This window comes from Phasianus colchicus, chromosome 4 (genome assembly GCF_987193195.1).
Source record: "Phasianus colchicus chromosome 4, bPhaCol1.hap1.1, whole genome shotgun sequence".
Classification (NCBI taxonomy): domain Eukaryota; kingdom Metazoa; phylum Chordata; class Aves; order Galliformes; family Phasianidae; genus Phasianus; species Phasianus colchicus.
In genome coordinates, this window is record NC_143439.1 from 8,831,642 (window position 1) to 8,859,049 (window position 27,408).

Below are 27,408 nucleotides of genomic sequence, written 5' to 3' on the forward strand. Positions count from 1 at the left end.
CATTTTCTATGTCCTTCTGCTGTCTAGTCTTGATATATTTTTTTCCCTCTTCTCCCTCTCCCTCCTCTTCCTCGCACATCCTTCAACCTCCCCAACCATGTCAGATCTCTGTGATCTTGATGGACTCCTCACTGTTAGTACTGCACAAATCTCTGTCCCAGATGACAGAGGGAACCTGATGTGCTGTGACAGTAGCTGCTACTTCTCTCGGCTGTTCCACCTGGGCAAATCAGCCTTTTAATTTCTCCTGGATGCCAGCACTGCTGTAATAATGCTGAACCTTCAGCTAGATCTCAGAGCTGGTTCAAATTAACACAGTAAGTCAGATCTTCAGCATTTCATCTGTGGTTATCAAAACCATAGCTCTAGAGTATGCTCATAGTATAACTGTGTGCAAAAAAGAACCACAAAAAAACAGTTGTGGCCATAATACTACTCTTCTCAGAATATGAAGTTATCAATTCAGACAAGTAAGTTTCCCAGCGATCTTCAGAATAACTCAGTGATGGGATGCTATACAAATTTAGCAGGCTGCCAACACAAAGGGAAAATAAACACAGACTGATCCATTTCAAACAAAGATGCTCTAGGTAGCTGTTCTGAGAGCAGCAAGTATGTCCAGGAAAGTTCTGGTACAAAAGTAAGAGTAAGCCTTTTAATTCTTTGAAAAAATGCTTCACATTTTTTTTTTTAATGATGCCCACTATTACTTTCCATGAAACAAGCCTTTTGCATCATATGCAAGAAATTGAAAAGCTGGAATATTGTCATAGTCAAATACGCCTCTGCTTTAACTTAGTTCAGAAGTTGTTTCATCGTTTCCTATGTTACTAACATGAAAAATCACAAGAACCAAACTCTGCTGACCACAAACATCCACAATATACATTTAATGGCTTAAAAATAATTAAGATCAAACCACAGAAACTACTGTTTGATATTAAAACAGACATGATATGCATAAGTCTCTGAAATTATAACACACTGGAACTTAGACAATCCTCCAGCAATAAGCATGAATTTGTGGTGATAATTATCAGATAACTGATGATAATTATCAGATAACCAATCAGTTTCAAGTTCATCAACCTGAAAAAGCACGGCTAATTGCTAACTGACATGAATAAGTGCAAAGATAAATTAATATTTCAACATAGTCTTAAATGATATCTTATTTAAAATACTAACAAAAAAGAAAGTACTATTGAAACAGTACTACTTCTAATTTAATCTGTACGTTTCAGATTTTCAGCATGCCAAAGACTGATAATGCTTGGCATTCACGGAATACAATTGACAAGGTGATTCATTTCAAGGAACAGCTTACCACTGACTAAAATGCTGATGCTCTGTCCACTGGCTCAACTTGTCACTATTAGCAGCTCTGATCAGTAAAACCCTGCAGTATGTTTTCCTCATATTTACACAATATAAAGATGCTTGGTTCTGTGTTACCAGAATTCAGTCTAGGTGCATGATTCGTGAAACATGCTAAGAAAATTAAGATATTTTAAGTAAAAAAGTATTTATACTGTTCTAAGGAAAATATGTCTGCAGGCATGTTTACTGGATGGCTGCCATTCTACTTGTGCCTGACATAGACTATTAACAGAGGTGCAGATTTAACTGTTTATAATCAGATTCCACAGTGCAGAAACAGTCATACAAGTGACACTCTCAACTCAAGGTAATATCAGATTTCTCTATTTACCTGCAAAAGGCTTTCTACTTCCTCTTCACCCCCTTCTTTCTTTCTCATGAAGAGAAAAGAAAGATAGCTCAATGCTGCCATCTGTCTCCACTGTTCAGATTGGCAGCTCCTGTTAGGCTAAAATCAAGGCAAAAGATACTACTCTCACACTTACCTACCAGATGCTCACAAAATGCACAACCAACTACTTGTGCACAAAAACATGCACAGTCTTTAATACTGAAGCAAATAGCTCTTCTGTGCTTCTTTAAAATTTTACTGCTGTACCATTGTTCTAAACAAAATGGAACAATCAAAACATAATCTCAAAATCAGACACAAAACATGCAGTCACATCCATCCAGAACTGTGCTCCGTATGTGACAGACAAGCTCAGCATAACATTGCCTTGATAGCTCAGCATCTGCTATTAGGTAAAGCACAGCCACTGTTATTATCCAGCAATGCAAAAGAACTCTCAGTCAAAAGCAAATATATATTTTAATCAAGACACTATCTTTGATTTTTCTCTTCATTCAGTGGAAATAATTTTGTTCTTGGCTTTATAAAAGTGAATGTAACTGAGAAAAATTAACCAGCCATTGACAAGTTTATGTTCAACATCACTGTTATGCTCTTCTCTCTCTGAATACCAGACTTTCTGCTATGACATGACAAGACTATTCTCAGTTTCCTCCCACACTAGACTGTCCTCTCTTTCCACCCACACCAACCTCACACCCATTATGATTAAAAGAGATAAAAACATGGCACACAAGTACAATCTCTGAAAAGGCATCTGTCCTGCTTTCTCCTGTCGAACATAACTTGCCTTTGATATGCTATCATTAAAGTAAAATAGTCAAGTAAAAATTGTTTTAAAAACAAACAGAGGTACAAGATCTGAAAGACAGTTTTTCTTTACCACTGTACCACTCTTCAGTTGAACTCTTTGGAGGTAAATGACTGAGTGTTCCCCTGACCTTCTTTTAGCTCTGCAGATATCCAGAAAAAGTCCTGAAGAAAACATAAACTGATCCTCTGAGAATGCTTTAGTTGGTCTCACATACAAGGGCTGCTCTGAAAGTAATACTTCCTATTTTACTATGTTGGCCCACGACATCAGAAGCAGAAGCTGGTGGCGTGGCAATACAGGTTGAACTTTCCCACCAATATTGTTAAATTTTGCTGCCGTGCAGCAGGTGGCAGCAGTAGGGCAGTCTGACAGAATGACATCTGACATGGAAGGGTGTATGAAACTAAGGTGTGGAAATGAATTTCTCTATGAGGAAAGAAATGGCACCCACTGACGTTCATTGACTCTTGCTGAATATTCATGGGGACCAAACAGCAGATGTGAGCACAGTGAGGTGGCATGTAGTGCAGTTCAGCCGTGGCGACAGAGACAATGGCTCACCTCCACTGGGGCAGATTTTTACAAGTATGGCATGCAAGCTCCTGTTAATCAATGGCAAAAATGCATAGCTACTGGTGGTGACTATGTTAAGAAATAGTGTTTTGTATCTGAGAATTTGCTCTATCAACTAGTGTTATTATGCTCTTGCATTTGTTGTACTTTCCATGGAGATAAATAGGAGGCATTACTTTCAGAGCAGTCTACATACGAAGTCAATATTTTGTTTGCTGAGCTTTGTTTTTTTTGTTTGCTTTTAAATGTAGTTGATGTTATGTTTAGAATCTATAAACTGAAAATCTTTGATACTCCTTGAAATTCTACGGATGAATCAGCCTCATTCAACCAAAGATATGTGGACTGTTGAATCCTTGAAAGATAGCAGTAGCTCAGTTAAATCCATTCTAGGAACCCTGGGAACTGAAATACTTATTGAATACTGACTTCATTTTCCTTAAATATTCTCCACAACACTTCTTGAATACTGCCTGCACGTGGGTCTTTTTTCTTTGTCTCCAATTTTGAAGTGTACATAACAGTAAGCCTAACGACATCCTTGCCTCTGATGTAAGATTCTAACTGCAGGAATAGCACTTTAATACTTTTGTTCTTCACTTGCCTCCTTAGCTTTTATCCTTCTTTCTTCAGTGTTTGAATAGATAAGCTTCATTCGAAGTCAACAAACAGAATACAAAAATTAATTTGTCTATTCCAGCAACAAAGGAAGGAAAGGTACACAAATTCCTTTCAAGATTTAGGGTATTTTCTTAGTTGTTGTACACCAGTATTGGCTTCCTTTGTTAATGGAATGTTACTGATAGTATCCCTTCACACCACTTCTTGAAAGCTTATTTTTTGAAGGAGAACCATACTTAAAAGTCTAGAACTGCACAGAAGAGAGTTCCTGCACTGGTCACTGTAATCTCTACCATGTAGTCTTTCACAGAAATTTGCAAGGAAACTATATCACACAGTCTAAAAGCAGACCAACTGCTCTGCTACTTCCATAAACAGAAACAATTGGTTGGGTTTATCATTACCTCGTGTTTCAACAGCACTGATGCACTTCTTGATGACTGTGAACCCTATCTTATCCAACTGTGCACCTACAAGAAAAAGAGTTTGAAAAGTTTTAAAATGCCATTATAAATATGTCTTTTGCTGAAAAATAAGACAGAACTTAATGACTAGTACTTCTCAGGCAAAACTGTAAATATTCTCAAACAGAAATACAACATTTCTTTTTCTAGAGAAATACCCCTTTTCTCTCACATTCCCAGCTAGCCCAAGTTAAAGCATGTCCTGGTGGTAGTGGCTACACTGAATCTATACAAATAGCAGCCTTTGAAGAAAGAGATCCCTAATTAGGTACATCTGTTGGCAGATGCAAAATGGAATTTAACAATACTTACTGCAATGCTGACAACATCTGATAGAGTTAACCAAATGGGACAAGGAAGCACTTAGGATGAAAAACATAATCAACAGCACGTTTTTTACTGAGGCCTATCCAAAGCCAAAAGAATTCCCACACTAAAGATACAAGACACATGTATATCATTTCACAGCAGTTCTGGATCTGACATAGAAGCAGCTGCATTAACAGAACAGCTGAGATCCAGCATTACTTTGTTGTTCCTATCTTACCCTTTTTGTTCACATAAAAACTTCATTTAAAAGCTTATATTGCAAAACAGCCCTTCCTGCAAACATCTGGCCTTCTTGCTTCTGGGGACCTGGTCTTGCACTGCTGTAATAAAAATCTGGGGAAAAACTTCTATTAATAAACACCAGGACCCAGATTTATCCAACAATAATAATTAAACAGAAGCATAAATACTCTGATAATGCAAGAAGGATAGTTGTTTTCACTTATATACTTTGCTAACTGAAGAAAGCTAACATTAAAGAAAGCTCTCTCTTCTACTTCCATATTACATGGTTTACAGTTTAAATACGTGCATTCGGTACTTTTTAAGCCAACCTTTATTCTCAGCTCCAATTCTTTTTAAAGTCATATTTATGCATTCAAACAGATGTGTATATGCAATCCGGACAAAGAAAATGTGATACACTCACAAATTAACTCATTTTTGAGTCACTCAGACCGTGAACTTAAATTGGCACAGACTGTCTTGCTTATGTCCAATCCTCCAATTCCTACATATGTACTAAATTGTGTTACTGTGAAAGCTTATTAGCTACAAAATCTAAAAAGAATATTCAGAATTTGAGATTAAAAATAGAGTATTTAATTAAGTTAGAACAACAGATGAATTTTGCCTTTGCACACACTTCTCAGTAACCAGTTGATAATAAAAATCACTAAGTAATAATTCAGATACTTACTTCCCTCTTGTTTTACATTTGCTTTATTCAAATTGATGAAGAGCTAACAAAGGAAGAGTAGAAAGACAGATCAGAGAATTTTATTAAACCAGAAACAAAACAATCCCAATCTTAATGCCCAGTAGGCACAGATATAGCTGTTTATAGCTAAGAAATATCACCAAACTGTAGGACAAAAGCCCCCTAATGCCTCAGAAATTAGAGACCCGGAGTTTTTAAGGAACTAAGTTTTTCAAAAATTCTCATAGAGCCATAGAATGGCCTGGGTTGAAAAGGACCACAGTTCCTTAGTGATTCAAGTCTAGTTGTAGTTGGTAAAATGAGTTGTGATTTGAGTGCTCCAGACTCCTATGTTTCTCTGCAGATTAATTTCTCACAGATCAATGAAGTCACTTGCTGATTCCTGGGAGTTACATCCCACTTCAGCATTTCCAGAAGTTCTGTTTACTGGACAGCTTACAGACAATATGTGATGGCAGTAGATACCTCTGTAGATACCTTAAAAAAGATCTCTCCAACAACATCAATAAAATGTATTGTTAAAATCTCCAGCAGCCAACTAATGTGACACAGATACATCTGTATCATTGACTGGAAAGCTTCATTATTTTTGGCCCTACAAGATCAATCTAACATTTACAACTGTAAGAAAAATCTGTTACTGTGTTTCAGTTCTGCTCCTCACACTCTTGGTGTGAACAAGATATTAAGCAAATTTGAGCAATCTAATTCTCAAGGATGCAGACTTCATTTTTTTAATCTAGTTTTTTTTTTTTTTAAATACCACAACTAACTACTGCAAGTCTTGCCACTAGAATACAGTACATCAGTGAACATGCTTATATTAGATATTTTCTGCAATACCAATATCACTACTGTGATGTGAAATCACTCATAATAATAGCATTGTTACAAAGAAAAATACACTTCATATCAGCATTTGTGTACATTGACACTCAGCTTTAGCAACTTAACTCATTTCTCCTTTTATTTCACTTTTATTCTTTCTTCACTGAATTTATCCTTTTGTAAACTACATAAATCCAGTTTATTAAAGTATGAATGTGGTCGGAAGGGGAGGAGAGATTTCTCCATTACAGTACAAATGAACATTTAAAAAAAATGCCACTTACAGCTTCTTTTCCATCCAAGGCTTCCATCCACAGCTTCCTGTCCTCCTCAGAAAAGGCTTGCATGGTCACAGGGGCTCCAGGCCTGCAACCACACAGAGTAACTGAATTCATTAGCAACTAAAATACGGTCTTGTCAAACTCTACTTCCAAGTACAGTTAAAAGCCCACTGTCTTAAAGGGGTTTTGCTAAATTACTGAACACTGCTTCTCTTTGAAACAAAGGGAATAGAAATTACGTATGTAGTAGGAAACAGAGAGCATGGAATGGAAAAAGGAAAGTGTATGTAATCTCCAAACTATTTATTTAGAACAGTCAATTGTTGATATCATATTGATTGCAATTCTTGCTGAGAGTTACCGAGCCTTCTGAATTCTAAGCAGACTTGATCTTGTGTTAGTGTGCTATTATACAGGGAATAAAAAGTAATAAAATCAACCTTAAAGCAGTGACATAAACAACTATAGTTATCTCATAAGTATTTTATAAAAATAATCAAGCATTAATGCAGCATGTCATCACAGAACTCTGCTATTATAACATCTGGAACAAGCACAGAACAAAGGCCTTGCTGATCAGAGATTAACATAAATCCATGTATTCATATAATAGGAAAAAAGATAGCACACAAAATAAGGAAAATTCAAAGCATTGTTTGGTTAAATATTTTTTTGCCAATTAAAAAAAAACCAAAACCTTGATTCAACCTCTCACTATTTTTGGCAAATACGCAGTTTTCACTATAGGTAGACAGACAGACAGAAATAAATAATTAATAGCATTCTCTCTGTTTTCTCTCTGTTTTTCATATCTAATCTATTTTCAAGTAGTAAAATGGCTGCAGGGGAAAATGTTTTCTAACAGCTGTAACTCTGATAAAATACATAATTCTACTTTTACTTCAAAAGTGTAACAGTTTGCACGTTTTAGATTTGCACACCTGGAGACATTTCTAATTTGATTTTACCTTACAAAAAATTATCAAAATGATGCCAAAGTTACATTTGTGCAAGGCATACTTTTCAACCAATTTTTAACTATTACTATAATCAAACTACTAAACTTTTTCACCTTGAGGCAATAGTTAAAATCAGCATATGCTGAAGAGAAAATTATTTATTACTCAATCAAACTAAAGTCAAAAGAGACAAAGCCTACTCTCTTTTTTTCCTGTATTAGAATTATGATCTGTGTCCATAGAAAAGCTTTTTCCTACACCAGGAGACCTCTGATGTCTCTTTTATAAGATACAAAGTTTTCTACATTTGCTTCTTTAGAGGAAAAAAAAAACCAAAACTTTGGCTTTCTTTTAGAAACAAAGCATTCAGCTAGCAGATTGAAACAAACTGTACTCAGGTCACTTAGGCTGAACATCTGCTACAGAATAGCTCTTCCTAAAATACTCTGGTTTTCTCTCCTTCCAAAGCACAGGAATAATGAACATCCCATGGCCAGCCACCAGTTTGTTCATTATTTTATAACTGGGACAGGTTGAAGGATAAGTGTGTCCTGAACTGATACCAAAGGAAATGAGTTAATGGCCTGCAGCATGGAACTAATCTCCATGGGAACATCTCAGTACTACACACATATATTATTAAAAGAAAAATGTGTGATATCAAGGTCACATTGGACCAGTTGCGTCTATTATACCTAGACAGAAAGACAGATTGTATTTTTCCCACTTTTATGAGAATGAAAAGTTGTTCTGCAGGATCAAGCAAACACTGCTGCCCATCCAATTCTGTTCAGCTCCAGAAAACAGAACTCAAGGCACACCAAGGGGGATCAACTGACATTTCTCATGGTACTTTTTCAGTTGGGAATCTGGTTTTCATACTGATCAATACCCTGATCTGAGAAGAGTTGCTTTCAAGAGCTTAAATGTTTACTGTAATTCCCATCATCAGGGCAGTGTTATAACAGTTATACCACATCTCTATCAAATCAAAAATGCAAATTCAGACCCCTGCTGTAGATTTATGAGAAAAGCCACCTGTGCTGTAAATAGTATCTGTCACATGAGCTGACTGCCTGTTTTCAGATATAGTGGTAGGTTTGCATTCCTTTATCCAGTCGGTGCTTGCTACAGAAGAAAACATGCCTGGGGCAGGCTTGACTGACTGGCCACATCAACTCAGCACAGCATCTGATCCATAACAATACAAGTGCCTCTGACCCTTATCACAGACATATTTAGAGAATACAGCAGCTGTAGGATAAAGGAGACAAGCAACATTAAGCACAACCACATTTAAAGTTAGCAGAGCTCCCGAACCTTAAGACCCACTACATCATAGAATAGAACACAATTAATTGGTAGAAGGAATGAGCTCAAAAGGTGTGAATGAGAAAACTCAGTAACATTTCATGAACTTCTACTTAGCATTTAATGCACCAAAAGAATGTGGCATTACCACAGCCTTACTCAACTGCAATACCCTATTAGGTCGGATTCTATCAGCTTCATAAACAAAGACAGACTAAAATGCTGATGAAAAGCAGTATTCATTCTATTTGAAAATCCTCTAAGCAAAATATATAAATAAGCAATCCTTCTTTTTTGAAATAAAGCAGTAGAATGGTAGCATTTTGAAAAGGCAGCAGCAACAATGTTTAAAATGTATAACATTACTGTGTTACACTTGTCACATCCTACCAGCAAGAGGAGGGAAGAAGTGAGCCAGAAAAATTGCAAATTATATAATTTCCAGTCTGAAAATCCAGCATAATCCAATAGCAACATGATGTTTTTGGAAAGCAGGCTTGTGATACAAAATGGCCATGATTGTATGAATTATCCAGTATTTTCTTGATAGCTATATGTACTTTTATTTAAACCACAGTACTTAACCCACAATAACACCAATTCATAACAGTTTCCTTATTTTCACCTGCACTTTTCTGTGATACCTCAAACAATGTCTAGATTTCAATTTAGATTTTCAGCAGTTCTGCTACACAAAACAGGTAAAATACAGTAAACTATGACAGTGCTTGCAGGCTGCTCCAATGACTATTTCCATTGGCAGCTTGAATGAGCACTGAAAGAAAAGGAGAACAGTGATGCTGCAGCAATATTTACTACTGGTTAGAAACAGTCCTTTCTAGTATTTCGTAAGCTTACCTGTCTGAAGATTCTAAGTCAAAACAGAATCGCCTGTCGATAGTATCTACATTTCTTTTGGTGCAATATGTAAGGATGAAGAGTTCCCCATCACCCTGTGAAAAGAGAGTTTTTTATATGTTTGACCCAGTAATTCAAAGCTTCATTCTTCTGTTTTATGCCAGACACAGCAATGTCCATATTAAAGGCTACTGTTAACTAACTTAGACAAACCTTTCTTTACTCTCTGGAATTTGTCTTACAGAACCAGTCCTTTCTTCAAGACCAACCAACATTAGACCATATTTTACCCTTAAAAATTGAGGAATACACAAATTTATCTGTGCATGCCACATGACTTGTAACAGTTTTAATCAGAATTAATTGTACATTTCAATTATTTTTGTCTTATTCAACATCTCCAGTGGCAGGTTTATGAAAGTAAATTGCACTGAGGGTTTCAAGAGACGTGATCTTTTAATGCAGCAAAACTGGCATCATAAATATTTTAGAATGCCAAATACTTATGCATATACTTTATTAACTAAAATGGCTTATTACAGTTAGAACAAATGAGTAGAAAAAAATATCACAGCAGTACTAAAATGATTCAGGAAGCCAAACTTCTGGAGCTTTTGAAATACAATCCCCAATTCAACATATTTGTAAATATAGACAGCCCTCTAATTATGAGAGTCATCTTCCACAAACAGGACGTAATTCTCAGAAAAAAATCCCAATGTGATTTCGAATTTGAAGACAGAGCAGGGTGCTGCATTTACAGGAAGATTGACTTGAGTGTTATTTTCCCTCTTCTGATATCTTTTTTCCTTGCAACAGAATGCTTTTCATATATTGATTTACTGTTTCATCTCTGAAGGTGCTGAGCACCTTCAACTCCCAAGTATTTCAACAGCAATAAAAGCAATTCAAAGATCAATAGGGTCTTGAGTACTTCAGATTCCATCAAAGACATCTGAAATTACATTCATTTGTCGATACAATTTGTATATCTACTAATATCCTTTTTTCCAATTACTCTTTTAGTAGTTACATCCAAGGAAAAAAAAATCTAACTGGAGTGCATAAGAGAGAAATTTTTTAAACTATCACATTTTCCCAATTTATACTTCAATAAGTCACACACCTCACGGATAAGCCAGATTATATCTAAATGGCACAGCAGTGCACAGTAACTGTTTCTTCTTCTCTGGACTCCTAAAAACATGCAATTGAAAAGTCTGCAGAAGGCTTTTTTATTAATTCATTCAATTACCTTAGCTTAATTTCTTTAAATGGTAGACTGAATTGCATGAAGAAAGAAAGCAAAAGGGCAGAGTATCTTAACTGACACAACCTTGCATCTTCATAAAGGGCACCAATGAGAGTAAAATACAAGAATATACTTACAGCTTTCCCTCCTGATCTGTGTTCAAACGGAATCATGGTGAACTTCTTTGTCTCTTTCCTATATGTGCAATAGTGTTTCACCCAACTGGAACCAAAAGGAGCAGGCCCTACATAAAATGGAAGCATTAGCTAGTTTGTGCTGTTTCAAACTTGTGTATTTCCTTCTACTGCTTTCTGAAGTGACACTTGGAAGTCCTAACCGTTTCCTAAGAATGTAGTTTAGAAAAAAAATGTTTTGCAAAGTCAAACAAACGCTAAACAATGCTTGCTAGTCTAAAAAAAAAAAATTAAATGACATATGCTTCATTTCATGCTCACTGACAAGTTGAAAGAATTATTAATCAATATTTATCTCACTACTATAGACAAAGCCATTTTCCCCCCATAAAATACATATCCATCCCTCGAAAATTTGACTTTGAACATTTATTCAGATAACTCTATTCAATAAGCTGTAAATTCTTATCGTCTTCACACTCCTCGTATAAATAAGTTTTGACTACAAAAATACATCTTACTTTTTTCCTGTACATAGAGGTAGCCTTCCATTGTGTTGTGATTTGCTCTTTTATGTTCCTGAGGATTTCTTCTGATCTTGTTCATGAGTTCCTCTACCTCTGACCTTGTTCCTTCAAAACGATTTCGTGTCTAAAACAAGACAGCTAAAAAACATCAGTAAAGGAGTGGAAGAAAGACTTACTCTTTCTGGCAGTTATTAAAACAATTATTTATAAAATGTAAGGATGATTAAAGACCATTTTAGGACTATCAGTGCAAGTTTTCTGACATTCAAAATCAAAGCATTCTCCAAAATAATATGCTGATTTGTTCAGAGAGAATTGAAATACTAAATTTTAAAATGACCGTGGATTTGAAAATTTAAGTTTCTTAAGAAAAATACTACTACAATGTTGGCTTACACATGAGATCCTTACTATTTTATCAGGAAGGAAAGGATTCTCTGTGGTTATTGAAAAATTATGACAGGAAGGTCACGAAGAATTAAACATGGACAAACCATTCACGTGCCAAATGTTTTGGTTACATGAAAGCTGAATCAAATACACATATATTTAAAGGAAATAAAAAAGAAATTAAAGTCCAGTTTGTTATTATTCCTGGGTGCCACCCATTTCAATATTTGCAAGCAGTAGCAAAAGAAATATTTATTAGAATATTAGTAAAAATAATCAGAAAGTAACCATAGCACTCATTAACTATACAATAATAGTAAACAAAATGAAAGAGAAGCTTACACCTGATGCAAGAAACTCTTCAGTTTCATTTGAAAAATATTGACAGTTGGAAATACACAAATAACATGGTAATATCTAATTTTCTCCATATACACACTCACTCAAATTGCACAAATTGAAAATATATATTCAAATTCCAAGCTGATATTTTGCCCAGTTAGTGCACGCATTTTAAGGAGAGAACGTATTTCCAGATGCAAGCTTATATGCCATGTTGCTTTTTGAAAGTACCTTTATTTCCCTGAAAATGGATCAGCTTCTGAACACGATGCCTTACTTTGATTTGCAGGAAAAGTGTGCAGTTGTATGCACAAACAAATGCCTCATACATATAAACAAGTATCCATTCTTGTGCCTACACAGCCAACATTACGTGCCTGACTGGTGATCTGTACATGCATACTCAGATTTATGCTTAGAAGGAATTTATTCATGGGCACAAAAAGAATCCATGCAAGCTGGTCAGAGCAGCCACCCATACCGATGTGTTTTAGAGAGGAAAGCTAAAAATACTCTTTAGATGATGACTAAAAACAATTGCCTTGTTACCTTCATGTAAAGCAACTGCTCTGAACCCATCCCACATCCATCGCCTGACTCCCAGATAATGTCTGCTCACAAATTAGGAGTCAGAACCCACAAGAGCTCATTTCCAAGACTCCAAACAATTTCCGAAGTTCTTTTTCAGAATTACCTGGAAGAACTGTATTAAAAACTATACTCTGTATCCAAGGCAAAGACAGAAATAGTGATAAAGGTCTCATATGCACATCATCCTTACAGAGCGCTGATTGCTCCTAGATGTTTTAAATGATTCTGCTAGGGGCCTTTCTTGTATGAGTTGTGCAGTGATCACAAATCCAAGCACACAAGATGTGTCCTAGGAATGGTGTGAAGGGATGTAACAGGTGCTCAAAACTTTAAAAAAAACACACAAAAAAAACCCATGCACACCAAAAACACCAAAACTCCCAGCCGGTGCTCTTCTCTACCCTTTCCCTTCTTCCTATTTCCTTTTCACTCTCTCTCTTTCAAAGCTAACTCCCACCCAAAACTTTTACATAGAGTGCTCTGAATGCACCTACTAGCACTGAATGTCAGAAGCATAGAATTGTTTTAGTGTAAAAGGGACCTTTAAGTTCATCTAATCTCATCCTCCTGCAATCAGCAGAGACATGCAGCTAGATCAGTATCTCAGTGTTAAATGTTCTAGTACAGATGAAGAATCAGTATCCTTATCAGCATCAGCATCCTCAGATTTGAGTGAAATTCTTCCTCTTTCATCTGTGATCACACACCTGAATTACTACAACTTTGTTGTAGTCTCAAATCGTTCTCCATGAACAGCTAGGCTTTCTGTACTCAATCTCATGCCCTTCTAACATGTGACTTCTGCTGGCAGCTCAGCTATATTACAGTCAAGTCCTAGCTCATTTTTCTTTTGGGATGTTTCATTCACCTTTAACACTGCAGAAAATGTGTCACATCCTCATGATCTTTTCAGATATATCCTTTTATTCCCCTCTTAGCTAAGAGCTCTGTTAAGCCCTGTTTCCTTTTTCTCTGCAGCAATTTGAAATCCAGTTTGTTCTATTTATTCACAAAAATTCAGCTGACTTCTGCTTATGAAAGTACTAGTATTGAGTGCCCCTACCCAGCTAAAAACAAAAACAGAACACCTCTAGAGAATAAAACTTAGGCATATGGAAATAGAGTTAAAAGAAAGGTATCCTGAGACACTAAATGATGTCACTGTGTATTATAACAACCCTAATCTTCTCTTCTGCTTTATTGTCTCCCTGTTACTACATGCTCATTAAGTCATTTCTAAAAATAAACTGCAGCCTCCTGCAGTTTGTGTGTGTTAATTCCAGGTGCCCTCAGAGATTAACAAAACAGATGCATTATAATACATTGTTTGCAGGAGGGTAAACGGTCTGTTTGCTCACAAAAGTCCTGAGGCACATCTAAGTTAATTTTGAATCAGTTTTATTTTTTAATATACTTCAAGAAGGAGAACAGATCAGCTGACTAGTGGCTCTGCCAATTGCATTGCTTCAACCTTTGTTCTTGCTTGCTACATTCTCAAACCCAAGCTGATCATACTGGACAGTTTGGTGTGAGGGTACAGTAACTAATGGAAGTCTCAGGTTGCAAACCAATAGGGATGAGTTGGTTATTAGGACTGCTTTTTTGTTTGTCTTTTGTTGTTGTTGTCTTAAGAGGATATTAAGAATCCACTGGAGTTGGCAATAATTTATTGAGCGATGTGCTTGGTTAGCCAGAAGGTGGCAATACAACTCTAGAGTTCAGAAGCATTGTACTAACCATGAGGAAAGCCTTGGCAATACAAATTCTTTTTGTCAAAAATTTTAAGAGGCATAAATATCAATCACAACTTACATTTTGTATATTTATCTGCAGGGCCATTTTGTAATGACTGAAGTCTTTAGCGAGTTCATATCCCTGATGATAGAAAGTGAACAAACCCTGAAAAAATGATAGCACCTGAAATGCAAACAAGAGATTTGTCAGAATGTGAAACTTAATTTATCCAAATATGATTGCTGCATGTAATCTTTTCCATACAGATCAAAGATGACAAAATGATTATTTTTTAAACAAATTCCTAGTAATGCCAACCATTTCTGAGCACCTACTTGCATCCAAATTTTCAGCTACAAACGTTTTGGGGTGGTCCTGTCCCTGGAATTTCATGTCTGAGATCTATTTTAAATTTGACCATAAACAATGTATATTGCCTATCTCCAAAACTTCCCTACATGATGTTTTCCACCGCCTGCTTTGATACCAGTGATGTTTGGAATAAATGTGGGCACGAGGATATAACAAACTTTTTTAGTCACTATTTCCCTAGTCATTTCTCCACCTTCTAATGACAATGTTTCATCATAGAGTTAACTGGTTTGATTGAAAGCAGACACTCTCCCTCCAGCAGCTTTATTTTTAACAGCCTTTTGAATGTGGATCTGACACTCACTCAGAACTACAAAATTACCTTTTTTTTTTGCAGTTTGTGACTGCAAAAGTGTTTTGAATCAAAAAAAAGAATGATTTAGATCACATTGCAAGCTGGGTGAGGGTGCAGGAGTGTCTGCCTCTCCTGTTTAGCTCAGTTGGTTGGAAAGAAGTGACACAGGAAAAAACAACTATATTTATTAAACAGAAAAAATCAAAGAATGTATTTTTATGAAGTTTTAAGATGCATACAAATAAACTGTTTTCAAAAATGCACTTGTGTTGTGCATATTTTTAAGCATTAAATGCTTAGAACACTGGAAACAGTAGAAACAGAGGAAAACAGTGATAAGAATCTGGTAGTAAATAACTTCAGTTTACTAGTGAAAATTTCAAATACAAATCAAGCAAAAAAATGTTTAGGTTGTTCAAAACAAGAGAAAGGGACATGCTTTGAAAATATGATTTGAAGAGATTCAATTCCACTTAGTTTTCAGGTAGAAGCATACTTTTAGAATATGAGTGTAGATACAAGTTAACTAACAGACTTCTAAGTGTCACCTTCAAATTGAAAAATAACTCCTTACATTAGTCAAGGATAACATTTCATTGGTTAAAAAATATTTTTTGAAAGGTAAAAAAGGCTAACCTTATCATTCTTTTGAATTCTCTATTCTAACTCACACCACAGATTAAGGTTGTTGTTTTTTTGTTTGTCTGTTTGGGTTTGTTTGTTTGTTTGTTTGTTTTGCAGTACAAAATTTCACATATTTTCAGAAAATCAGCATCAGCAGATCTAATTCTAATTATTAACATAAGCTTTGAGCTGCTTGGCTAAGTGTGTCTGGATTAAGAACTTACACAGATGTAGAAAGACTGCTTTAAACTCTGTTAAGTCACACAGTTGCATGCATCTTCTCAAAAAACGGAGTTCTGTGCCTTTTTTCCAATTGCATTCTTTCTCAGTCCTTTATGAGTGATGGGCTAAAGTGTGTTAATTCACTGGTACTTACAGGTTCCACGCACTCAAATTTCTTCCGCTCCTGAATCTCTTGCAACTTGCACACATATTCGAGGGAGAGCTCATAGAAGTGTTTTCTATTCTGCTCTACCTGGTTGTCCGCCTAAACACAAAATATAGCTTATGAAGTTTCAAAAATATTTTTCAGACAGCTTCAAACCGACACGTGTATAGCATACAAGTTGCAAGCAACAAGATAATTTGTTCCAGTCCAGGACTCATTTACAACAAAGCTCATTCATTTACTTTCAAAGGGAAGCAGCTATTCCCTTTTATTAGATAACGTATCATGCTTTGATTCATGAAGCTACATTTTTGGAAATGTTTTGATAACACTTCTTCCAGCTGCTTTTTGATGGAATCTAGCCAAATAAATCAGAACAAGTACTTGAGCACTGACGTACTAATGCTGAAAAGGTGCATGCCTGAACAGAGAGAGAGGGCTGAAAGTGTCTTCCGTCAGAAACATGGGAGATCATCTCTAGTCAGAATAAGCCAGAAAAAATTGCTGAGAACACATTGCTAGTACTGCAAAGAACTGCTGTCCACAGCCAGAATGCTATTAGATCTGCCTCACACCCATGCTAACTCTGACTGACAGTAAAGTAAGAAAAAAATAATATTCAGTTATTGGCACACGTTTCACAACTTTATTTAGATCATTAAATATTTAAAAATGCGGCCTTATTCGCTGCAGCTGATTTTTCTCTCCATTCTGGTAAAATGCCAACATCATATTGATCAGCTGTATTTCAGCTGCAGTTCATTCCTACATAAATATTTAACTGCATAGGATATACAAATTATTTCTTTACGTTATTATTTACGCTATAAGTATCTTCATTCAACTATGAAACTTCAAGAACTGACTAATGGGGATCTTCATTAAAATACATTAAAGAAAGGACAGAAGGATACTTTGAGTGATTAACACTTAGTCTTTGCATATGCGATAATAGCAAACACTATTGTAAGGTCTATTAAAGCTTCTGCACTAAACTACAGAAGGAAACAGGGAAAAGTCTAGATGAAAAGGTCACACTTACCATCGTACACTTGTCTTAAATACTAAGGCTATATCCTTCAAGCACTGACTACTATTCTTTAAGAGGATAAGTCAAATAAGCTGAGACAGTTTTGCCTTAAGATGTGCTTTGCTAGTCTGCTAGAAATCTGTCAGTGGCTAAAGAGGCATAACAGCAAACGCCATTAAAGAAAGAAAGCAATGATCTGCACGTCATTAAGTAAAAATGTTTCAAAAAGCAAAGCCATTTTGATAAATCCTGTAAATGATGTAACATAGGAATTGTATGAGTACTCTGAGTTATCTGCAAAGCTTTCAGTGATATGCAAATGTACTGAAGTATAGACAGAAAAAGACTATACAGCTGGTCTACTAGGGCACTTGGCTAATCAGTGGTAAGACTGCTCTAACTAAACCAAAGCCACTACAAAGCCTATTTGTTGTTTTTTTCCCCCATTTCTTTTGTTGTTTTTATTATTATTTTGAGTGTCTGCTCCCTCCCAGTTCCCCAAGAACATAATAATGAATACAGCTACTTCATTATTACACTGCCAAAGAAACACAGAACTACCACAAAGACCAAGCTTCAGTGAAATTTCACGAATATCTCTCTACTAAGAGAGTCAAAGACACGCTCCACTATGATATTATTTCCATCAAATTTTTGGAAAATTTATATGCAAAATTACAGGCTCTTACTCACAAGTAATGCCTATGAACTTCAGAGAGAGTACTCAACTCCACAACAGAAACTTGTTTATCCATACAAGGGCTGATGCTGCAAGTACATTATGGAGACACAGCCTACTAATGAAACTTGAGCAGTTTTGAAATGAAATGAAATCTGAGCTTTCATGTTCCTGGGTAATTTATCAGTTACATCAACCTTTTTTTATTTGTGAAAGACTGTATATGTGTGTATATCTTATATTTATACATATAAAATGATGTAGGGAAGAAGTCAAGAAGAAGAGGAAGATCTCTCAGCTCTTTTCTCACTTACTATTTGCTGTTGCTCCAGAAAGAAAATAAAAGCTATTACAAATAAAGATGATTATGATAATGAACTGATGGGAACAGAAGGAATACCAGGGAAAACAGATTTATTTTTTGTTTAAAAATGATGTAATGTAGCATTACAATGTAGCATTATTTGGGGGAAAAAACGGATCTGCAAAGCATGAGAAGAAAAAAAGCAGTACAAAGCCACTACTTTCAGAATCATAAGTCTTGCCGCACTCTGCATGAAGTATTAACACAGAATGCTTATTCAATACATTACATGTAATGGAAATTACATATATGGTAAAGTCATCAAAGAAACACGGAGTTTTTCACAATATTCTTGCATTTTGCTATTCTCTTAACCATGTTTCATATATATTTCAGGTGAAGCAGTCGAAACAGAAAACAGTTGGAAAACTGTCGGGCTACACCATCAAGTTGAGCAAATACCGATTTTCTCAGCAACCTTTCAGTTTGACACAATTTTTTATTTTATCTCTATGGATGCTGCTTTTGCATTTGTATAAAATCCATTTACCTATTTAAAAGACAGTAAATTGAAGGAACAAGAGCAGCAACAATACCTCTTGTAATTGTACCTCCTTCTTCTTAGCTGATAAATTTAAATGCTTTTCTAGCAAACTGTAGTTCTTCTCAGTCTCTTTATCAAACTTCTTCTTTTCCTCCTAGACAAAGGAACAAAGTAACATTCATTTGCAAATAAAAACTTAAGTAAAACCTCCTTCCTTATCTTTTAAAATAGCACTTAACCAGAAACAAAGAAAAACAATCTGTCACCATTCCATTAAACAAAGAAAAGTATTTCCAATTCATTCTTTAAAAAAAATTGAAGTCTAACTTGAAATAAAATCCCGTTACTTCATTATGGTGAAGTTTATCAAACAAATGAATACTTATGTGTCTAATTAAAAACAAACAAACAAACCACCAACAACAAAAAAAACCTATGTATTGATCCCTGAAAATTAGGAAAAATAAAGTCACTTACATCTTCCTGGTTTTGAATAGAGCACTTAAACAAAACATCAGCTTCAGTAAAAAAAATAACTTTCCATAACTGATAGGAGTAAAGAGATAATCTGTGTAAGTTCCAATAGGTTTGCAGTCCCGAAACTGAAGTGATTTCAGCTCCATACTCATCAAGATTTCTTGATTTTAAAAGCATCCTAAGAACTCTGTGCTGAATTCCAACTTCTATTCATGGGTTACTATACCCATGAAAAAACAAACTTATTAAAATAAACAAAAATCTCCAAGAAAAATAAAATCATGCTTGCAAAAGTGAAGCCCTTGCTCTTTCTAGGAGTTCCTTGTCTTTTTTTGAGCTGGAGAGCCCAGGATTGGGCACAGAATTCTAAGTGTGGCCACATCAGGGCAGAGTAGAGGGGGAGGATCAACTCCCTTGACCTGCTGGCCACACTCTTTTTAATGCACTCCAGGACACCATTGTCTTTCTTGGCCACGAAGGCACACTGCTGGCTCGCAGACAACCAGCAGGACCCCTAGGTCCTTCACTGAAGAGCTCCTCTGCAGCAGGTCATCTCCTAACCTGTACTCATGCATGCAGTTATCTCTCTTCAGATTTTGTTGAACAGAATCAGGTTCTTCCCCATCCAACTCTCCAGTCTGTACAGATCTCACTGAATGGTAGTACAGCCTGCTGTGTGTCAGCCACTCCTCCCGGCTTTGTATCATAGCAACCTTTCTGAGGGTGGACTCCATCCCATCATCCAGGTCATTAACAAGAATGCTGAACAAGACTGGACCTAGTACCGATCTCTGGAGAACACTGCTAGTTACAGGTCTCCAACTAGACACTACGCCACCAATTACAACTCTTTGAGCTTTTCCAGTCAGCCAGTTCTCAACCTACCTCCCTGTCCACTCATCTGTCCTATACTTTGTAAGCTTCATTGCAAGGACGCTATGGGAGACTGTGTCGAACACCTTGCTGAAGTCAACATTCACTGCTCTCCCTGCATCTACACAACATAGAAGTAAGTCTACCATGTTTGTGAAGTATGATTTTGCCTTGATGAATCCATGTTGACTACTACTGATAACCTTCTCTTCCAATTCCTCGGCATCCAGAACAAGTTGTTCCATCACCTTTCCAGGGATGAGTGTGAGGCTGACTAGCCTATAGTGTCCTGAACCATCCTCCCTGCCCTTTCTGAAGACTGGAGTGACGCTGGCTATCCTCCAGTACTCAGGCATCTCTTCCATTTGACAAAACCTTTCAAAGATGATGAGAAGATGAGACCAGTTCAGCAATCACCTCTGCTAACTCCCTCAGCACACGTGGACGCATTCCGTACCGGCTCATGGATTTTTGCACACTGATTTTGGCTAGGTGGTCTCTGACCATATCCTGATCGACCAAATGGAAGTCTTCCATTGCCCAGACTCTCTCTCTCCAGGTCTGGGATTCCCAAGAGGTAATCTTTGTAGTAATGACGGAAGCAAAGAAAGTGTTCAATATCTCCACCTTCTCAGCATCCAGGGCACCCATCTCATTTAGTGGGGAACCCTCAGTTTCCCTAGTATTCCTTTTACTGCCGATTTTAAAAAAGAATAAACTTTATTATTATTCATCTCCTTTGCCAGATTAAATTCCAAGTGGGCCTTAGCCTTCCTTACTGCATCTTACAGGCCCTGACAACATTCATATATTCTTCTCAAGTGTACAGGAATTTTTAATACATCATATAAGTTTTTGTTCTCTGGAGAACTGAATTCTGAAGATGGCATTCCAACAAAGAGGATCTAAGCTGTTTAAGACTGCTTCTCAGCAAGAAATTTTAGCAGAAATGTGACATTTTCCTCCATTATGTTTTTAAGATCTTTCTTTAAAGAAGCAGCCGCAATATTCATTATCAATCGAGGAACAATATGCTATGCATATGGGACTAATGGGATTAGACATAATGTGATAGCATATAAGAAATCTGGAATAAATATTAAATATTTTTATTGAATTTTTCTTTATGTGTTCTACAATTAAGCAAGACTGTTCTATTTAAAGTAACTGAGAGCTCTGTCCAGAAAATGTCTAAATCACAATTAAGAGCTTCAACTTCACAGAAACAGTATGCAGGTGTATGGGAACTGTTGAATCATGGCTTGAACCTGGGATTGATCACCTGAGGCAAGCACCAAGTCAACCACAGGAGCACATGTGAAGGCAATTCAGCTGTGTGATCAGAAGGGGTGGAGCCTGGCTGCCTCTCTTAGACCCAATTTAAGAGCTGACTGCCACTGAGGAAGGATCTCTCTCTGGTGATTGCTCCTTGTGGCGTTCCTTGCAAGCCTACAACACTAGTGAGTACTTTTCATTGTTTTCATTGATGTCTGATTATCTTTTCTAATGTGATAACCTTACTAGCCTAACTTTTCTGTATACTTGTTGATCATACAGTGTTTTACAACATTTGTATGATTACAGTTCTTTCAGTAGGAGGTTAAGGGAAGAGTCATACATCCAAACAAAATGTGCAGTGTAGGCTGTGAGCATGTAACATCTCATGTTAAAAACATCAAAGACAGAATTCTGACTAGGAAATGAGAGAAGAACATAATGTAACTTAAAAATAAGCATTGCCCCCAAAAAGGCAACGTCCTCTCACCCAAAAAGAATTCAGTTGAAATAATCTGCTAATACAACTGTTTCTGTGAAAATAGGTTACATTCAGAAAAAAAATCATTTTCCTTTTGGTGACTCTCCATACTAAAAACCAGGTGTTTTTTGTTGGGTTGGTTGTTGGTCCAGGCCTCTGTTACGCTTCTCAAATAACCACAAAATTATAGAAGCCATTGCACTACTAAAATGCAATGACTTAGGCAGAGCGTTTTCCATGCATGAACATTGAACTTGAGTTCAGAATATATTAATAATTCCTGCTAACATAAAGTATAGCTCTCCTGTAATTAAAAGATCAGCTTAGCTCTTAAATATCACTGCTGCTGATGTCATAAAATTATAAAACAAAACATCCGCAGAGTTGTAGGTCAAAAAAAATGTATGAGTTGACTTCCAGAACAGAAAACAATGTTAAATATCTGTACTTCCTCCCCCCAACCCCTCTCTCAAATAATCATTTAAATCTCTTCCCACAGGTACAGTGGAGTAAATATTTTCCTTATTATCAAAAATGAGTTTGTATTTAACATATTAAATTTACTCTTTGTTTTATAAACACAATATAGTGGAAAAAAACTTTAAAAAACATTACAGATATTTCCATCAAAAACAAATCTCTTTAAATGAAAACTTGTCTTTAACCTCTTCCCCACTCATATTGAGCAATTAGTGATTTATTTAAAACTGAAAGTAAAACAAAAACTATTTTCACTTTACAGACTGGAAAAAGAATAAAAAGATTATAAGCATGTGGATAAGCTATTTGGGTGGTTAATAAGTTTCAGCCATTGATTGTGTAACTGCAAACATAAAGCAGAAAAAGGTTACCCATTAGGAAGGAGAAAAGGCTGCAAGCAGTATTTCTGCTATTCCAGGCAGAAAAGATAAGGTAGGAGGAGGAAAGAAAGAAGCAAAAGGACACATTCTTCTCTTCTTGAAGCATACTTTCCATTGGTTTCTGAAGCAAGTTCTCCAAGTAGGAAAATGTGTGAATACATGAAATATAAACAACAGTTTCTCTCTGCCAAATACATGTCATTACTACACTGCAATCCAAGTAAAGAAATTAAACAAGCTTATCATAAAAGCAAATGAGGGGCAAACCTTTACAGCTCCTAGCTGCTCTTTCCTAAATCGTTCCAAAGGTTTGATCAGAGTTTCAGTAACACTGAGTGCCTAAAGAAAAAAGAGCATGGGTTAAGTTACTGTTGCCAGACAAGTCACTTTTAGCTCCTTTGAGGAAACAAATAAACAAACAAGCAAAAAAATCAAGCTAGGATACTGAGTTCTAACTCAAAATACGTATATATAATCTCTGAGTTGCTTCAATATCTTGGAATTTGTCATTGCTTTTAATCACAGTTTCAGGAAAGTTAATCTAAAGTAAATGAACAAAAGCAGAAACTTCAGAAGTCTAGAGGCTGCACCTAAACAGCAATTGCTTTACTTGATCAGGTCAACAGCTTCAACAACTAAACACCAGAATTGTGACACAGGATAAGTAACAGTTTTCACTGGGGAGCACACAAATTCCTGCAACAATGCATAACACTGTAAACAGCTGTAGAACAGGCAACTAAAGAGTAAATAATAAGCTTTCAACATGCAGTTAAAGTGGTTAGGCATTGAAATATGTATTTTCAACTATTTACATTTGGTTATTACATTAAGAAAGCATTAAGTTAACCTAAGTAACAAAATCAAGAGGTATAGTGGTAATAAATGAGAAGGTTAGTTGACTGAGTAAAAGTTTAATCCATCTCTTCTGGAGCATTCATTGGTGCACTCTTGGTAAATGGCCTCACAGCCACATTAAAAGGGGAAAAAAAAAAAAAAAAAAAAAAAAGAGCAACTGTAAGACTGAAAAGTAGCTTATTTAGACCTGGCCAGCTAACAGGGCTTCTATTTCATATGAAGCTTTACAGGAGATGAAGTGGTGTTGGGATTGGTCTTGGTGCAAACAAGATTTAGAATTTTAAGAATATTTGAAATTTCAGCAAAGCTGGAATTTCTGGAACACAACAGCAGCATTGAAAGAGTGACACGATGGGAAGTGTGGCAAAGCAGACAGATTCCTTGTAGTCTTAGTCCTGAAGCAGAACCACAGGGTAATTCAGTTCCAAGACTGCGGCCAGCACAGGCCAGGGCTGAGCTGCCAAGAGTCGAGGAGGAGGGAACGCTGCAGGCTTAACCTGGCCTTCTGAAAAGCTCTTATCATAGAACATGAGGGATACATTAGAGATCTGGCACAACATGAATCTAAATAGCATTGTCTATTCCCACCCAGCCCTGGGGCCATGTAGGGGATTTACTGCGGGAGTCAGCCTTGCCAATTCATGGTAACCACAGCAACTCCGATTTTTTCAACAGTACTCTAATCTAAATATCTCACTGGAAACCAAATATCTGGCAAGTCTGGGCCAAATCAAATGTTGTACAGTCATCCTCAGAGCAGATACTCCCTAACTTCAGAGCTCTTGATCTTGTGGCCCAAACTCTTTGGACATTCACTTCCTAATTTTGTCAGAAATGCTTCAGCACACTCTCAAAGGGAGGAGGAAGGAAGGAGAACTGACAACCTGATAAGTCTGCATTTCAGAAGTGTGCAGAGGCACTGGAGTAACCATGACATAGGAGAGCCTTGGTGCAGAGGCAAGGGGAGGGAGGCAGACAACAGAGCAACTCCTGCCATGTGTCAGACCCAACCAAGGTATTTACAGAGCGTTTATCCCGATACTTTGAATGCTCTGACATATGGATAACAGTTCCCCATGCTGCTTCTGCTCCTGTCAAAAGACAGCTAGCCCATTTGACACTCTAGGCACATATATCCTAACTAGTCTAGCAGTCACCAGGAATCTCCAAGGACAGTTTTAGGTTGTGAATATCCCTGAACTTTCCTGGAAATTCTAGGGCTGGAAGGCAAGGGCATCATGTACTTCTAACAGGATCAACCCCAAGCAGCAGTTTCCTGGGACACTGCAGCAGCACCTGAGGACTGAGAAATCTCTTTTCTAGACAAAAGAATTCATCCAAATCTGAGTGGAGAACTGCTTGCAGAAATGACAGAATAATCCTTCTGTTTTGGAAAATGTTAAGAGGTTTGTGTTGTTTTTGACAGTTTCCTCTATACTGATATTGTGAGGGAGAAAGCTGTGAGGCTTCCTCCGAGAAGAGCTCAAGAGGATGAGGACAGACACAGCCAGCAGAGGCCAGAGCCCAACTGGTAAGAGCATCTCACAGAGCAGAACTACAAATTGCTTATCTTTTTTGAACTTATACACAACAAAAAGTGAAATGTAAGATCAATAGGTAATGAACATATGCTAACGTGAAGTCCAAGCCAAAGAAAAACACAGCAATTTGGTGCAGTGGAAAACACAACAAAACGAAAACCAAAAACAACACAGAAAAGGCTGTAGTTCATACACCAGAGGGCTGGCTACAAATCAATTCCTCTGCTAAGCTGTTGTGTAGCATTAAGCATGGGAAATACTAACAGTATTTGTCAGAAGCAGAAAATACAACAAATCACTAAATCAAAATGGGATGTTCCCTCCAAGACAGCCGACAAATAAAAATTGCAGAATTGCCAGTAATTCTTTCACTAAAGAAAAACAAGTCTTCTCCCATCCCAAAGGAGACAACTCTCATTTTGCGTAACCAAAACCAAACAATTCTGCCTGCCTTACAGGTGTTTATGATTTGTCACCCTCTTTGCTTTTTCTGTATGCATTAAACAACAGTGCTATTGAGTATTGGTGAAGTGGGATTTTGTGGATCCCTGGTCAATCAAGGCCTTATATAAAAATACGGGACGAACACTTCTTTTCTGAAAATAAGTGTGTGGGAGTTTTTATGTACAGAAACCATCAACGAAGACATGACAGCTAAATTTAATAGTGAATTACGGAGCTGTTCTTCTGACTCACAGAAATGAAAACAATGTTCATAATTACAATATGCACATTATTACAATTCAAAGTGTTTTCCAATACTATATCATAAAAAAACTACAGAAAATTGTGTACTCATAGTGGAACAAAAATATTATTTATGCTATACTGAGAGTATGATGATAGGAATGCCTACTATTTAAAGGGTACAGGGAAATTCTTCATTTGATATCCCTATGCCATCCAAACTTCCTTTGAAGGGATTATATACTCCCAGTTTTAAAATCCAGCAAACCAACTACAGTAAGCATAAACCATAAGAGAATCATTATAAAGAGGTCACATCTTATGCAATGATATCTTAGCTTATTTTTTGAATCTCAGTATCTCAGGAATGCTTTTTTAAAAGAAAAAATTCTAGTGCCATATGCACGCATGCCTCAGTCTGTACACCTGAAACTGCTTATGCCATTTCTGTTATATTTGCTGCCTCTACTGAAACGATGAAGAATTAATTTTAACATAACCCTTAGAACAGCAGGAAAAAAAAAAAAAGAAGCCTCGCTGTTAACATCACTTAAGGAATTCACTGTATCCAGCATTTTCAAGCGTATCTTAAAGAAGCTTTGGGTATCTCCTAATTTTAGATGCCCTTAGAAAACTTCACCTGCTCAGGCAGAGACAGAATGGAGATTATTCTGACTTTCACAGTTTCTCATTATGTCAGAAGTAATAAATTACAGGCTTTAAGATTAAGGGGCCCAAGCTAACATTTTCAACAAAGAGACCACAAAGGCACAGATTAAATCCATTAGCAAGTATATTTACATTTCCAGCAACTTGCCTATTAGTCAGCTGAGTCAACAAGATCCAACAGGTAACCTACCAGTCAGTGCCAGTCCACGACAACTTCATTTAGCCTGTTATTTTTTTTCCTCTTCTCAGAGAAGTGGGAGAATGGCTGTTGAGGGAGAAACTGCTTTCCCCAAACACTTCCTCCCAAGCATTGGAATCTAACAGACAGTGCCATTCACCAGCCCTCAAAGCTCCTCATGCTTTCTTGTTCTCCTTCAGCAGACAGGAGCACTCTGACTGTGAAATGCAGCACCAATCAGTTCCTGCAGGCATAAGAAGGCTGTATTGCAGGAGAGGAAAGTTATTTGTGTGGGCTGTGAGAAAATATCAACCCACAAAAGCTGTTCTAGAACTTCAGTCTGGCCTCTGTGGCTACAAAAGGTAGGCGTAAGTTAATCAAAATTTGGTTTACTAATTAGACAAATGCAACAGTGGGCTCCCAGCATTAATACTAAAAATATCCTTAGACTCCAGTCTTTACTGGAGGAACAGAAACAGCAATTACGCATTGCTGGTAAATAAATCCTGGTGGTGAGAAATACATGCACTGATTGCTCCATTCCAAATCCAAGCACTCTCCCATACAAGAGAGGTTTACTGAAAATGAATAT

The 27,408-nt window shown here is 36.7% G+C and overlaps 1 protein-coding gene and 1 long non-coding RNA gene across 4 annotated transcripts in view; one reads left to right on the top strand and one right to left on the bottom strand.

Moving 5' to 3' along the window:
• ARHGAP10 (Rho GTPase activating protein 10) overlaps window positions 1-27,408 on the bottom strand; it is a 135,780-nt gene that overhangs the window by 62,366 nt on the left and 46,006 nt on the right. For 2 of the 3 annotated variants that reach the window (XM_090138561.1, XM_031588874.2), the window contains exons 4-13: window positions 23,151-23,222; window positions 18,970-19,071; window positions 16,349-16,459; window positions 14,760-14,864; window positions 11,619-11,748; window positions 11,101-11,207; window positions 9,712-9,806; window positions 6,587-6,668; window positions 5,454-5,496; window positions 4,145-4,210 (exon numbers count right to left, since the gene is read on the bottom strand). In XM_090138561.1, the coding sequence (XP_089994687.1) occupies window positions 4,145-4,210; window positions 5,454-5,496; window positions 6,587-6,668; window positions 9,712-9,806; window positions 11,101-11,207; window positions 11,619-11,748; window positions 14,760-14,864; window positions 16,349-16,459; window positions 18,970-19,071; window positions 23,151-23,222 (913 nt within the window). The remainder of the gene's footprint in view (window positions 1-4,144; window positions 4,211-5,453; window positions 5,497-6,586; window positions 6,669-9,711; window positions 9,807-11,100; window positions 11,208-11,618; window positions 11,749-14,759; window positions 14,865-16,348; window positions 16,460-18,969; window positions 19,072-23,150; window positions 23,223-27,408) is intronic. The other variant, XM_090138560.1, reaches the window with a different exon arrangement.
• LOC149918036 (uncharacterized) lies at window positions 20,992-27,340 on the top strand. The gene is made up of 3 exons (XR_016465779.1): window positions 20,992-21,727; window positions 25,168-25,272; window positions 27,017-27,340. It is a non-coding gene; the product is annotated as an uncharacterized LOC149918036 (long non-coding RNA).